Source organism: Lutjanus erythropterus, chromosome 15 (genome assembly GCF_056507025.1).
Source record: "Lutjanus erythropterus isolate fLutEry1 chromosome 15, fLutEry1.hap2, whole genome shotgun sequence".
Classification (NCBI taxonomy): domain Eukaryota; kingdom Metazoa; phylum Chordata; class Actinopteri; order Lutjaniformes; family Lutjanidae; genus Lutjanus; species Lutjanus erythropterus.
Genome location: NC_139331.1, coordinates 22,708,840 through 22,722,683, shown reverse-complemented (window position 1 = coordinate 22,722,683; position 13,844 = coordinate 22,708,840). Strand labels below are relative to the sequence as shown.

Here is a 13,844-nt window from a genome sequence, read left to right as displayed (position 1 = left end):
TAGGTTAGGGGCTACACAGTTTTGTGTGACCACTCAACATGTATTCTTTCAATATGTGCTAAAAGTGATGCTGCTCTTCTCCAAAAATCTTTTTTCTGCCCACTTTCTAGGCCAATCCTCTTTTAACAGACCAATAAAATGCAGACCTCGTATGATTCAAGTTGCGATGAAATGAAAAATTCCTTTTTAACATTTTTAGATAACATTCCCAGTCATAATATGCACCTATTTAACAATATGTGCAAAAAAAAAAATACAAACAAATCTCTCTTTGTACTTTTATATCAAAATCATGTCAAATTTGTTCATTTTTTTCTTCTTGTGAAACAAAATATGATGGGTGCTTACATAAACTAGAAACTTTTAGTGGTGCAGAGCAAAGGCAAATTTTTATTAGACAGCTGGATAGCAACAGTATGAGGCGAGATGTTAGCCACCTCAGGTAGCTAACATTAGCTGCATGGCGCACACAATGGGCCTGAGCCTGGGCCTCACTGATTAACGGTGGTGTGCAAAAGCACAGCTTTAGAACTTGCACAAAAACACTTTAATGACTATTCACCAATTTGGGGAAAACCAGATCATGTTTTATAGAGAAAATGCTGCCTGGTTTTCCCTCTGATGTCCTCTGGCTGCTCAGCTTGAACTCTGGGTCAGAGTTTCTGGTAACTTAGTTGGCGTTAACAGGCAACAGAAACAGCCTCAGCGGCCTCCCAGTGAACACAGCTGGACTGGGACTGAACAAAGCATCCGAAACCGACAGGGAATATAGTTCCGAGGTCATTTGCCTGATGCTTTGACTTTATTTGTTGATAAAGAAGCTAACTGCTAACTGCTGTGAGCCTTGGGGTGTCAGAAGCCATACTGAAAATATAATACTGCAAATTCTGAAATAGTGCAAACATACGATGATCTTCTAGTATATGAGGCATTGCTGTAGATTAAACGACCCAACAGTGTATAAAGATGACACTGACAATGACTATTATACTGCACAATGAGTGATGCCACACTTGCTTTTGACACTTTAAATAAATTTTGCTAAACACTGCTATACTTTTAATTAAATAAAGTTTAAAATCCAGATGTTTTACTGTGTAGTGGAATATTTTCAGCAACTCCTGCTTAAGTAACAGTAATATCATCTATATTGCACATTAGTTCATACTATAATGTAATGAAGATAATCAATATACTGCCTAGGCCTGCTTTGGACTGTATTCCCTGTCATCCAACCTCCGTCAGTCTCTGAGGTGGTGTTCGGTCCCAGTCTCACCGTGGTCACTGGGAGCTGATGCTGTGGCTGTATGGCCAGGTCCGTGTAGCATTAACGCTCATTCAGTGCTATTGGCCACCGTGACAAGTCACCACCGTAACCGCCTGTTTTTGCAGGAAATATATCGATATGTGGAAGCAAATAGCACTCTGATTTCCATTTCATGTCGACTTAAAGAAACAGACCACCTCTCCGCCAAAAGAAAAGTTCCCACCCATCCTGCAGGGAGTCACAGAATTAGTTCTACTTAACAGAGGGATTGAAAGAGCGATCTAAATGTGGTTGTTTTGGGAAGCCTGCCTGCCTGCCGTCGATTCATGTCTTTCTGATAGACATGTAAGTTTAGAGAGCCACCCACACATCCCTGAGCCTCTCTCAGTTGTTACAACCGAGGGAGATGGAAAAAAATAGACGAGAGAGACAGAGGAGAGGGTAAAAATGTGTGCTGTCTGTCTGTCGCAGAGTGGAGCTTTCCTGGCCTGGCTCCTCATCGGAAAGCTAGGTGTTGAGTGTGTGTCCACGTCTCTTTGAGGAAGGTAGGGCTGGAGTTAACCCACTCGCTCTCAGCAGCCTGCATCAATGGGGCTTTCGATGGGCTGTGAATCAAGCCACACATCCGAGAGCATCCATGAGCCATGCATGGAGGGCTGTCGTATAATAAAACCGTATGGTCCCACACATACACACAGGCTTTATTCAGATTAAAAGCCACTGAATGCCTTTTGCCGGGCTCTCTCTCTCTCTCTCTCTCTCTCTCTCAGTGTGTGTGATCATGGGAGGTATGCATACAGTAGCTATATTTGGGGCTGGGGGGGGATTTGCTAAGCTGTGTTTTCCAGCCAGAGCTCAGTATTAGCGCACAAAGACAAAGCGCAGAGCAGAGTCACATGCATATGCACATATCACACATGCAAAAGGCACACACACACACACACACACACACACACACACACACACACAGGACATGCATGTACACACTCATATGTGCTTACAAATGCATAAAAGCTCAGCTGGTGATCATCTAATGTGTGGTATAACCCAGCCTGGTTCTCCTGTGGAGGGTTTCCTTTACAAATCTTGAAAGGTCTGAAATGTTCCTGTATGAAACACATCTTATTAAATCAATACAGCAGACCTGAGGGACTCGGATCACATTACTTGACTCAAATCAGACTCGAGTCGTAATTTCAAGGACTTAAGACTAGGGCTGCTTTGATACCGGTTCCTACATCATACTTATTTTGATGCCAAATCATCTTTTTTTTTAAAGAAAATTACATCACACATTACAATACAATTACTCACTTTAAAGAAAGAAAGAAGCAAAACAATTATCTGTCTCTGGGTGTAACATACACGCCTCTATGATGTGTAATGTTAGACAGCCAATCACCAGCATTATTAGATCTTGGTACAAGCTTGCTGCCCTCTTAACGGCTCACTGACACTGATGACATTTACTCCTTTGTTATTGAAATTTGGTATCAAATGAGAAGGCATTTTTGATACTCAATCATACTGAAGCAATTTGGTTGGTGTCATAAAAGTATCAAAGTTTGTTAACCAGTCCTACTTAGGACTTGTAGATAGAGGACTTGATTAGACTTTGACTTGGTATTTATGACTTGAGACTGAACTTTCTAGCGTCCAAACGTATTAAGATGCAGCAGACCAGCAGAGGGTAACTGACAAGGCAGCTATGGTGTGGGCTAGTCAGGTGTGATATCTTGTCTATTATATTGTTGTTGTTATTGCCATGGTGCTTGCATACTGTAATATTTCCCTGGTAATGATATGCAATTCACAAATATTGGTTTAATACCAACATTTTGGGCATACTAATAAATCTCACATACTTAGCATACTTAAGTAGCATGTTGGTGAGGAATTTTGGATGCACCCAGTGGCTAAGTGCTGGCTAACGTTAGTAAAAATGCTAAGCCAGCATCAACTATGACAATCACCAAAGCCCAGTTATCTTCAGCAACAACTTATCCAGCTAGTTAATCAGTCAACTGAAGATGTTAACAAACCTGTACATGCCTCACTGAAAGTTTTGTTGTCCTTGGAGGGTTAAGTTAAATTTTTCAGATGCTGGCTGCTAACGCTAGCTGCAGCTACTGGGGGGAGACTTAGCTTTCAGGCTGTTAAACTATGGTACACTTCTCAGCTTTTAGATAGATTTTGTGTGACTTGTTTGTGAGGCCTGCTCCCACCTCTGTAACACAGATGTTTACATTATAAATTCATGTTTTACATCATAATAAGAGAAACTAGCAGAGTAGCATCTCTACAAGAACGTAAATGAATATGTGTGAAACTAAATTTTATCTTTGGACTCTTTCTGCTGGCCCTTGTCTGTCACAAACTTGAGGCCACAGTTCACCACCTCTTCATTTACAACTGAATCCCTGCATACACAAACACGGAAGCATCAAGCGATGAAGGTGCGCGTATTTAGCTGAAGTGAATGAGAATGCAGCTGAGTGGCCAGACCCTGAGGCAGGCCCAGGGAGAGAGACACCCGGGACAATTAAAACTCAACAGGAAGAAACACCGACAGCTAGAAAACTGGGCACCGAGCACTCATGCATCAAAATACATAAACACACACGCACAAAGGCACACACAAACACACACACACACAGGTAGACAGAAGACAAATAAAAAATAAACACACACACACATCACAATAGACTGAGCACAGCGTGAGAAGCTTTCATCCACTCCTAACAAAGGTCACATTTTCAATGTGAAATCTTTGACAAGTGACAGCACGTTCACCCCAATTATCCTGTTTCAAGTTTCCTCCTTCCCGCTGTCTTGCAAATAAACCCCACCTCTTATTCAAATACTCCACCTAATACATACATTATTACACACACTAACACACACAAACTTGTGTCACTATATTCCTGGGGACCTGCCTTTGATACAATGCATTCTCTAGCCCTTTACTCTGACATAAACCTAATTCTAACCCAAATGTCAATATTGTAATAATAATAAAATGTCTCAATACTGGAACAGACTGTTACAATATCTACTGTGATTACAAGGTTAATTATTTTTATTTTATTTTATAAAACACAGGATATGTCATAGGACGAGGACGAAGGTCGACAAACATGACTAAATGTAAAGTGAACTACTTCCATCCATAAAAATATGATGATGTCATCACTCAGAATGCATATTGTGTGTTTCATGTTGATAAAAAGACATTTTTTAAGTCGTTATACTTCTTCATTTTTTAATATTGCAAATAAATATTGTATTTTTCACTTTTTAATCAGAGTATTATTGTACCTTGAGTTTTTGGTATTGTTAAGTCCCCACTAAAACTAAGGCTTAACCCTCAAACAGCCCTTTAAACTTGTGTGGTCCAGCATTTTGGCCACACAAAGCTGGTCAGAAGGTCATTCGATGCCTACCATGGGGGTTGAGCTCATTACCATAATCACAGCAAATTTTTTGAAAGGTCAATCTCATGCTGAGATCAGCGCATTGATCTATTAATACACAGAAGGATTACAAGTCAGGAACACAGCCTCTCATTGGCTGACATATTCAACCAAAGGCATCTTGGGATTGTCAGCTGACAATCAACAACAACTGTTTTCAAGACAGAAAAAATTGGATAAATAACTGCAGAGGACATCGGGTGCTGGATTATCATGATGGATTTATTTTACCATGTCTCCAACAAAGACACTGCAGTTCAGGGCTGGATTACAAAGCTTCTGAAAAGGATACAATCACACTGGAGCCGACATTGTGAAGGCACAATGCTAGCATTAGCATTAATTTAATGGCAGCCTTTCCTGCTCATTTTACTTACCCTCTTCACTCTTCTAGCAGCTGGGAAATAACAGACGTGACTTTTCTTGGTCCTCAGAAGCTGCAGCACTGTAACCTGCACTGTACATTTACTGCTGGATCAACAACTTACTGCTAAGTTTAGTTAAGTTTCTGTTCCACTATGAGCAGCATCATCACTGTCGGTCTGGTACCTGCTCTCCATCACTTGCACACTGCGCACACTTACACACTGTCCTATTGCTTAAAAGGAGCTACGGTACGCTTATGAGACTAAGCTTCAACAAAGTCCAGTAAGACAAAAACAACAGTCATGGTCAACCGTTAACCAATGGAAATATGTTGCTTTGCCACCATGGTAAAAAGAAATCTATACCATCACAGCCCAGATAGCACATCACTTATTAACCCCGAAATGAGACCTTACTACCTTCTGATATTGTCCTGTGCCGAGCATCGCAAAGTCATGCTGTATGGCATTCATTCTCTGTATTTATTTAGTTAGCTAGTGCATTAATGGGAATTCCCATTTTGTGTTAGCATTGAGCTAACAGACTAAGTGGTAGTTAATTATATAAAGAAAAAAAATATTCAGCGGTAAAAAAAATTTAATCAGGAATTAAAAAAAAAAAAAAGAATCACAGTATTTGAGAGAATCTTTTTTTTTCTGTATCACCCAAAACACAAAGTTCAGGGATCGGACCTGGTATCAGGAAGCCAAAAATGGTATCAGATCATCTCTAGTCACAACCTACAAGTATAATACCTCCCGTTTTTTTTTAACCCCACAAATAGAGTTAAACAAGCACACACACACACACACTTGGACATGTCAGCCTCACCTCCCCTGCACTGTGTGTCCAGGGCCTAAACAGAGATGTCCCCTGGGCTCTGTCACCTGTCTAGAGGGATGTGGGGCTAAGTGATGGAGGAGCGTGAGCCAAGGTCTCATCTCCTCCCTGGTGACTGAATGCAGGAGTGGACTGCTGACCTTTGACCCCTCTCAGGAAGGGAGATTGAGCACTGCTCCGGACTCCATTAGCATTCTGCTCACACAGGCCCCATAACACAGCAGCAGACTAACGGCATGAGTGCTGTGGATGTATAAGACTGAGGTGTGGCGACAAAAGGTTCTTGCTTTAGAAGAGAGAGATCCAGTCAACCTGAATTTTTGGAGCTTTGCCTCCTCATGGCAGCACAGCAGGGGAGTTCTTGCTGTCAAAATGCATCAACTCACAAAATAGAAAAAAAAAAAATTCACACAGCGGTCTTTGTAGCCATGAGTAATCCTGCCACGATTAGATTCTTAAAAGGCTAAGGGTCAGGTAAAACATGGCAACTTAATGCCACCGTGCGCCATTTTTTCCCCCCTCGTTTTTTTTCCCCCTCACACTCCTTTGATGCTTTGTTTCCCTGACAGTGCAAGCCCTCCTACTCCATATACACACACAAATACATCAAAAAGACAAATAAGCCTGTCGGTTGTGTCTCTGCGTGTCTCAACATCGGCATATGTATGCGGGAATTGTCAACACTGCACAGCGAGATCAAACTGGCAATCTGTCACTACGCTGGGGATACAGTTGGGGATTCAAGTGACTGATGACACGTAGAGAAATTAACCCCCTCTGATGTGGCATGGGTATTGATATGGTGTTTAAAAAAGGTGATGGGTATACTTTGACCTGCAGATGGGCGTCGTCATCGTAGAGCTGCAACAATCAGTTGATTGACTGATTGATTAGTTGTCAACTATTATACTCAATAAAAATACAAATGCAACACTTTTTTTCATGAGTTGAAGTAAAAGATCTAAGACTTCTTTTATACACACAAAAGGTTTTTTCTCTCAAAAATGAGCAGGTTTATCTTGAAAAAAGACATTTATTAGGCACTAAACTACAGCTATTTCACGTAAGGCTACAGATAACATTATTCTTTCCCCCAGGAGGGCAAGGTCATGACCCTGTTCTGCCTCTGATTGGCTCCGACTCGTTGCCTTTGTGGGTCAGGTTGGTTAAGTTTAGGTAAGAGGAGTGGTGGGTCATGACTTTGCCCTCCTGAGAAAGACAACTGGGTGTCTGTAGCCCTTTGTAAAATATCCATAATATGTTTTTTCAAAATCACACCGCACACTTTAGAGTGACTTTTTATTGTGACCAGTCCAAGTCACACCTGTGTAATAATCCTGCTGCTTAATCAGCATTCCTGTATGTTACATCTGTGAGGTGGATGAATTATCACTAAAACAGATTTGAACTCATGAAAAATGTGAGCAAAAACAGAAGTGTTGTGTTTATATCTGTGTTAAGTATAAATTAATCACCAACTATTCTGAAAATCTCGTTTTGAGACATTTTTAAGATAAAATGTCAGAATTCTCTGATTTCAGCTTCTCAAATGTGGATATTTTCTGGTTTCCTTGGTCCTCTGTGACAACAAACTGAATATCTTTATAAATACAACCTATAGGTTGTGTCTAAACAAGACATTTGAGGACATCACCTCGGGCTTCGGGAAACACTGATCAACATTTTTAACAATTTTCTGACACTTTATTACCTTTTATGGGACAAATGACTAATCTGTCAATCAAGAAAGTGATCGATAGATTAATTGATCATAAAAATAATCATTAGTAGTTGCAGCCTTATCATAAGCAAAAAACACAGATAAAAAACAATATGAAAGCTTTAAAACACCCTTCACATATACATATACCCTTCCATACATCATCAGAAAATCACCAAATTCCCAACAATCTTCTGACCTTTCATGAACTAACAACATTAATCGAAAAAATGACTGACAGATTAATCGAATATGAAAATAATCATTAGCTGTTGCAGCCCTACAGTGTAATATTCACATTGCAGAAACTGCAATTAATTGATGAAAGAAAAATGTGTGACAAAACAGCTTTATACAATAATGTCTCCCAACCATAGAGTCTTGTTCTGCTCAGGGTCTCAGCCTGGAAGTTTTTCCTCATTACTGTCACCTTCATGCTTGCTCTTGGTGGGAACAGCTGGTTTCGGTATTGGGGAAATTACATCATTAAAAGCTGCTCTATAATGAAAAGTGACCTGAGATAACCTCGGTTATGATTTGGCGCTACATGAATAACATTTATTTGACTTGACTGCAGTGATGCCCTGGCCTACAAATCTTGTTCTCCAGATGTAAGAACACATCCTTGTTTAGTACAGACATCAACAAATGTCACAACATCATGATTTTAAAAGTTTTTTCAGCAAAAACAAAAGCTGTAATGCGAAACTCAGGGTTCGGCGTTAACCGTGGCCTGATGGCGCGTGTCCACTAAAAATCACTCTGTGAAGTTTTATGTCCATACTGCAAGTTTTTGCCAACACAGAGTGACAGTTCCACAAACGTACCGGCCCCTCTGCACCTTTTAGTTCAACATCCTACAAAAACAGCAGCACCGTCACTGCCTAGCTACCAATATGTTGGGGCTACTAACGTATGGGTTTACTAAGATTATTCAAACCACTGACATAAATAAAGATGGATGCAGCAGCTCCACTTCCTCCCACTGAACAAAACTGAAGCCAAAACATCCCGGATACAAGGTGGTGACGCCATTTGTGTTAGTGATCAGCATTGGAGCCTCCGTTTCAAGTTCCTGCACAGCCAGATGACTAAAAACATAACTAATCAAATAACTACTTGATCAGAAAAAAGAACACTTGAACATACAGTGTGCTCATGGGAAAAAAAATTATTTAATGAGTGCTTTGATGTTTTAATTTGGCCCACGGCCTATTTAGTAGAATGCAGGGGGCCGAGGTCATGACCTATACTGCAGCCAGCCAACAGGGGACAATCAAGGCGCTTTGGATTCAATTTTGGGAAGTTGTCAGGTTTTCCATTTCTAATGTGCTGGTGTAATCCTAACAGCTGACCCAAAAACACAGAAAGACAGAGCAACATCAATTTTGTAGTGAATGAAGCAGGAGTTTAAATGGCCAGAATATGACACACGTAAGGATGTAATGTACCGTAGTGTGATCCTGCACTTTACTCAACTAGCCAAGAAGTGTAACTTGTTTTTCATTGGAAACAATGCATTTAGGAAACACCACATCACAACTCGTGGGAAAAGTGAACAACACAAGTGTCACGGTCAAGGAAGGATTCGTTAAATTGGCTTTTCTTAACTGTTTTTACTAGGAGTGCCACAAGATTAAACAGTGCAACTTGAAACCATATTTAACAAAGAATTTGAAAATGTAAATGTCACACCAATGAAAATCAATGATCTGCTGATATTTACAAATCAAGATTTGATACTTTAACATAGGCAAAGGCATCAGTGCCAAAAAAAAAGTAGGTTAAATTGAAAAATTGAATCAAATGACACCGTAGAGATGACACCTGTAGTTTTTACATAAGTTTATATTTGGGGCACAAAAAAGAGACACCAAATTTAGGGGTTTGGTGGCACATGGGGCCAGCGCTTCAAAACATTAGCATCTACCCCTGAAACGGATCACTCCTGCTAACTGTGAATCATATCGTAATCGCAATATCTGTCAAAAATAATCGCAATATTTTTGTTTTCACCTTATCATGCAGTCCTAACAACCACTTAGATAAACCAATACCTTAAAACACCCACATTTTCTTTCACAAATCCTCATCACACAGTCATGTCACCCCCCAAAACGGTGATGGGGATGTAAAAGAAGTGAGCTGAGGTGGGTTTATCCTCCTCTACATCCCTGGGTGTATCTATCTGATGCAGTATTTACCGTGGTCGGGTCAGTACCGCACTGATTTGTGAGTGACGCTGGATTTCAGCACCACGGACAGCTCTCTGCCTGAGAGGAGAGGAGAGGAGGAGGAGGAGGAGGGATGGAGGAGAAGGAGAAGAAGAAGAAGGAGACGACGAGTGGTCTGTGGTGTTGTTTGGCGGTGGTGCTGGTGGTGGTTGGGGGTTTCCCTGGCAGATTTCAGGAGAGGAGAGGGTCTTTTACACAGTCATTCCTCCATCGCTACACATCGCCTACCACCTCCTCCTCCGTAACTGGATTTCCATACGGAGGAATACCGTATGTGTGAGATCACGGCTTTCATGAAATATTGATCGAGCGAGCCTCACACAGGATGGACAGAGAAAGAGAGAGAGAGAGAAAGAGAAAAAGAGAGGAAGAGAAGAAGGGAGGGAGGGGGGGGGTATTCCTCTGGACAGCCTTTATCATGCATCCACCATCAGCATCAGCACCCTCCCTCCGCTCCATCTCTCCCTCCCTCTCCAAAAAAAAAAAAATTAATTCACTTTCCGATCATGATGGCAACAACCGCTGGATTCGCCGATCAGAAACATGACAAAGCAATACACACATACACACACGCTCACAGTGGGAAAAAAAAAAAAAATGAAGGCCAGATCTAACACCATCCAAGCGCATTTTCCAATATTGGCGAGTGAGAGACGCGCCGTCATCGCGTTGCGTTCAGAGGAATGTCAGGAGGATTTACCCACCAAACCACCACATGAGCCGGAGCCCTCCTCATCATATCATGTGTCATGTAAACTCCTCGTCTGTCATTCACAAAATACATTTCCTCACATCATCCCTCACTGCTCTTAATAGGCCAAGGATGCGCTCATCACCACCACCACCACCACCAACCACCAACATCCACCTTCAGCAACTGTCGTGAGCAACACTTCAAAAATCGCTGTGGTCAGCTGGGTGTCAATAATGCAATCTATAGCCTGAGCATCCTTAGCAGCAGCGACACAACACACACGGTCAGCTGTAATTTTCAGCTCTGACAAGCAGATAGGGACATGAATTATTCAATACACATAAACTGAGCTCCTCTTCTGCTTCTGCTTCTTCTTCTTCAGCAGCACCGCTCGACAAGAACCGATGCAGAGCCCACATTTATCCCACCGCTTAAACGCTGGATGTAATGTAGCATGTACATGAAAAGAAAGGAGGTTAAAAAAAAAAGAGAGAGGCTTTAATTCAGCGTCAAAAGCCAGCGAGAGACCGCGAGGAGACGCCGCCGCCGCCGCCACGCAAAAAAGCAGCCGACATGTATGAAGACACGGGCGCGCAGCCGGCGCAAATGAATCAATGGAAATGTGAGCAAAAATGTGAAAGAGGCGATGGGCGTTTGGTGCGTTTACCTGTCAGGACTCCGACCCGGATTTGGTGGTCGTGGTTCGTTAAAATCATCCCGTCTGACGCCATGTTCAGCAGCGCTGTCGCCCGCACCGAGAACTCACGGCAGGGCCCAGAGCCGATCGCATCGAACTTAGTGGGGAGAGGAGGAGGAAGAGGAGAGGAGGGGGGGAGGAAGAGGAGGAAGAGAGAGATGGAGGAGGGCTGGGATACAAGCAAAAAAAAAAAAAAAAAAGAAAGAAAGAAAAAAAAAAAAAAAAAAACAGCCAGACGAGATGAGTAGAGAGCCGAGCGATCATCGGGACACCTACAGATAAGCGGGCAGGATGCGGGGGCCGTTTAAACCGCACACATCACTCAGCTGGCCGCCTGCCACGGTAGTAGTGTGGATCCCAGATTAAGTCTTATGGAGACCACTATTGATTTCCTGTGAAGGCTTTTAGGGGAGACTGACTAGCAGTGCGTCTGCAGACGCCACTCACTTTTCTCATGTCACGTATTCTGATGCCATTTTTTTGAATCTGAAACTTTAGATCCCTGCTGCTCAGAGAGGCCTCAATAATTGTATGGAAGCCCACTGTTGACAGTAAAATAATAATAATAAAAAATCTACATGGTAAATCATAATCATGAAACCGAAAGCCATGACTATTACATATATGGTCATTGTTATGAGACTGAGATTGAAATTATGAGATTAAACAATCATATTTGTGATATAAAAAGTTGAAATTATGAGTTTAAACTTGAAATTACGAGATAAAGGGTGACATTTATGGGATTAAAAATGGAAACTGAGATAAAAACTCACAATTATGGGATTGAACTTTAAATTACGAGATAAAGAGTCATAATGATGAGCTAAAACTTCAAATTATAAGGTTAAAAAGTCACAGTAAAAGTCAAAATTATGAGTTAAAAACTAGAAATTATGAGGAAAAAAGACACAAAAATTACAAGTAGAAATTCTGAGATTAAAAATACAAATTATGAGATTAAACAGTTGCAGATAAAATAAAAAATATAAGAGTTAAGAACTTAAAATCATGGGATTAAAAAAAATAGAATTATGACATTAAAATCATAATTATGTGATGATAAAGAAAACAAAACAGAGGACTGATAGAGTATGATGTCACACTGAAGTTGACCTTTTGGATATAAAATGTCATCATGTTATTCTATTAGATATTTGTGTGTAATGTTGTCATAATGAGCGTATGAACTCTTGCGTTATGGCCAAAAACATGTTTAGCGAGGTCACCATGAGTGCCTTCAGTCAAGTCGATGCTTGAACAAAGTTTGAAGAAATTCCTTCCAAGTGTTCCTGAGATATCGCCTTCATGAGATCGGGACAGACATGAGTTCACAGTGACCTTTGACCACCAAAATCGAATAATTTCATCCTTGAGTCCAAGTGGTCATTTGTGTCAAGTCAAGTTTGAAGAAGAAGAAAGTCCCTCAAGGCGTTCTTGAGATATCATGTCCATAAGAATGCGATGACCTGAAAAAGGGGATGCCTCTGGCCACAGCTGTTACAAGTGGGAAGCCATGAAAAAGGTTTTCGAAAATTGTGACTCACAGAGGTCCCTCAGCATACAGTCATGAATTTGCACCCCAAAAAAAAAAGGTCAGTGCACACACATGCAAGCTGTTGCATGGTCCGCTCCAGGCTTATGTTTGACAGGGACAGTTATGAGAAAAAAAAAAAATCTAAATTCTGAGATAAAACGTTACAATGAGATTTATACAGTTGAAATGATATTAAAAAAATAATAAATTATGACTTAAAATGTCATAATTATGACTTAAGAAGAGATAATTATGAGATTAAATAAATAATTGAATAAATAATATAAACTTTTTATCTAATAATTCAAACTTTATATCTCTTACTTTTTATCTCATATATGACTATCCATGATTATGACTTTTTATCTCATAATTTCAATTTTTCTGATCTCATAATTATGACTAAGCATGGGTAGTATTATTTTTTCTTTTACTGGCAGAGATGGGCTTCCATTTGACCCCTAACCTGATGAATAACAGGATAAAAGCCCCCTCCCCCCACGCACCAATTATTCCCTTCATGAAATGGACCCCCTGCTTTTAGAGATTAAAGGGCCCCCTGTAAGAGGCGGCGACAGCACCCCATAGATGTGTCGGCTACGTCTCAATGCAGAGGCTCAAGAGAAGATCATAGCCTGACCTGTAAAAATGCAACTACATCCCTAGGGCAAAAAAAAAAAAAAAAGCATCGCTTCTATTCATAGACTGGCTGCACGCTTCCATGATGTGTAATTTCTCTTGTTTATTCTCATGGAAGAAAAATGCCCATCCTCCAGCTTCTGTTGGGAATCTATCAATATACATAATTCATTAACACACGTACATGAGCACAGTAACCGTGGCAAGAAATGGGGCAACCCTTCCAGCTTGACTGGCTCGCTTCAGTAGCGTTGCCATGTCTGTGTCCAATGACCTAACCAAAAAGAACTGACACAATTTCCACACTTTATATAGTAACCAACTCCCCCTTCCATTGTGTTACAATTAGCAACACAAAGTGTGTGTCGGCCAAGGAC

General features: G+C 40.9%; 1 protein-coding gene across 9 annotated transcripts in view; it reads right to left on the bottom strand.

Annotated features, from left to right (window-relative positions):
• Positions 1 to 11,448, bottom strand: part of gphnb (gephyrin b) — a 144,871-nt gene extending 133,423 nt beyond the window's left edge. For 5 of the 9 annotated variants that reach the window (XM_084737140.1, XM_084737144.1, XM_084737145.1 and 2 more), the window contains exon 1: positions 11,262 to 11,447. In XM_084737140.1, the coding sequence (XP_084593266.1) occupies positions 11,262 to 11,325 (64 nt within the window). In that variant the 5' untranslated portion in view covers positions 11,326 to 11,447. Of the gene's footprint in view, positions 1 to 11,261 lie in introns of all 9 variants that reach the window. The other 4 variants (XM_084737143.1, XM_084737146.1, XM_084737141.1 and 1 more) reach the window with 3 other exon arrangements.
• Positions 11,449 to 13,844: the final 2,396 nt, after the last annotated feature.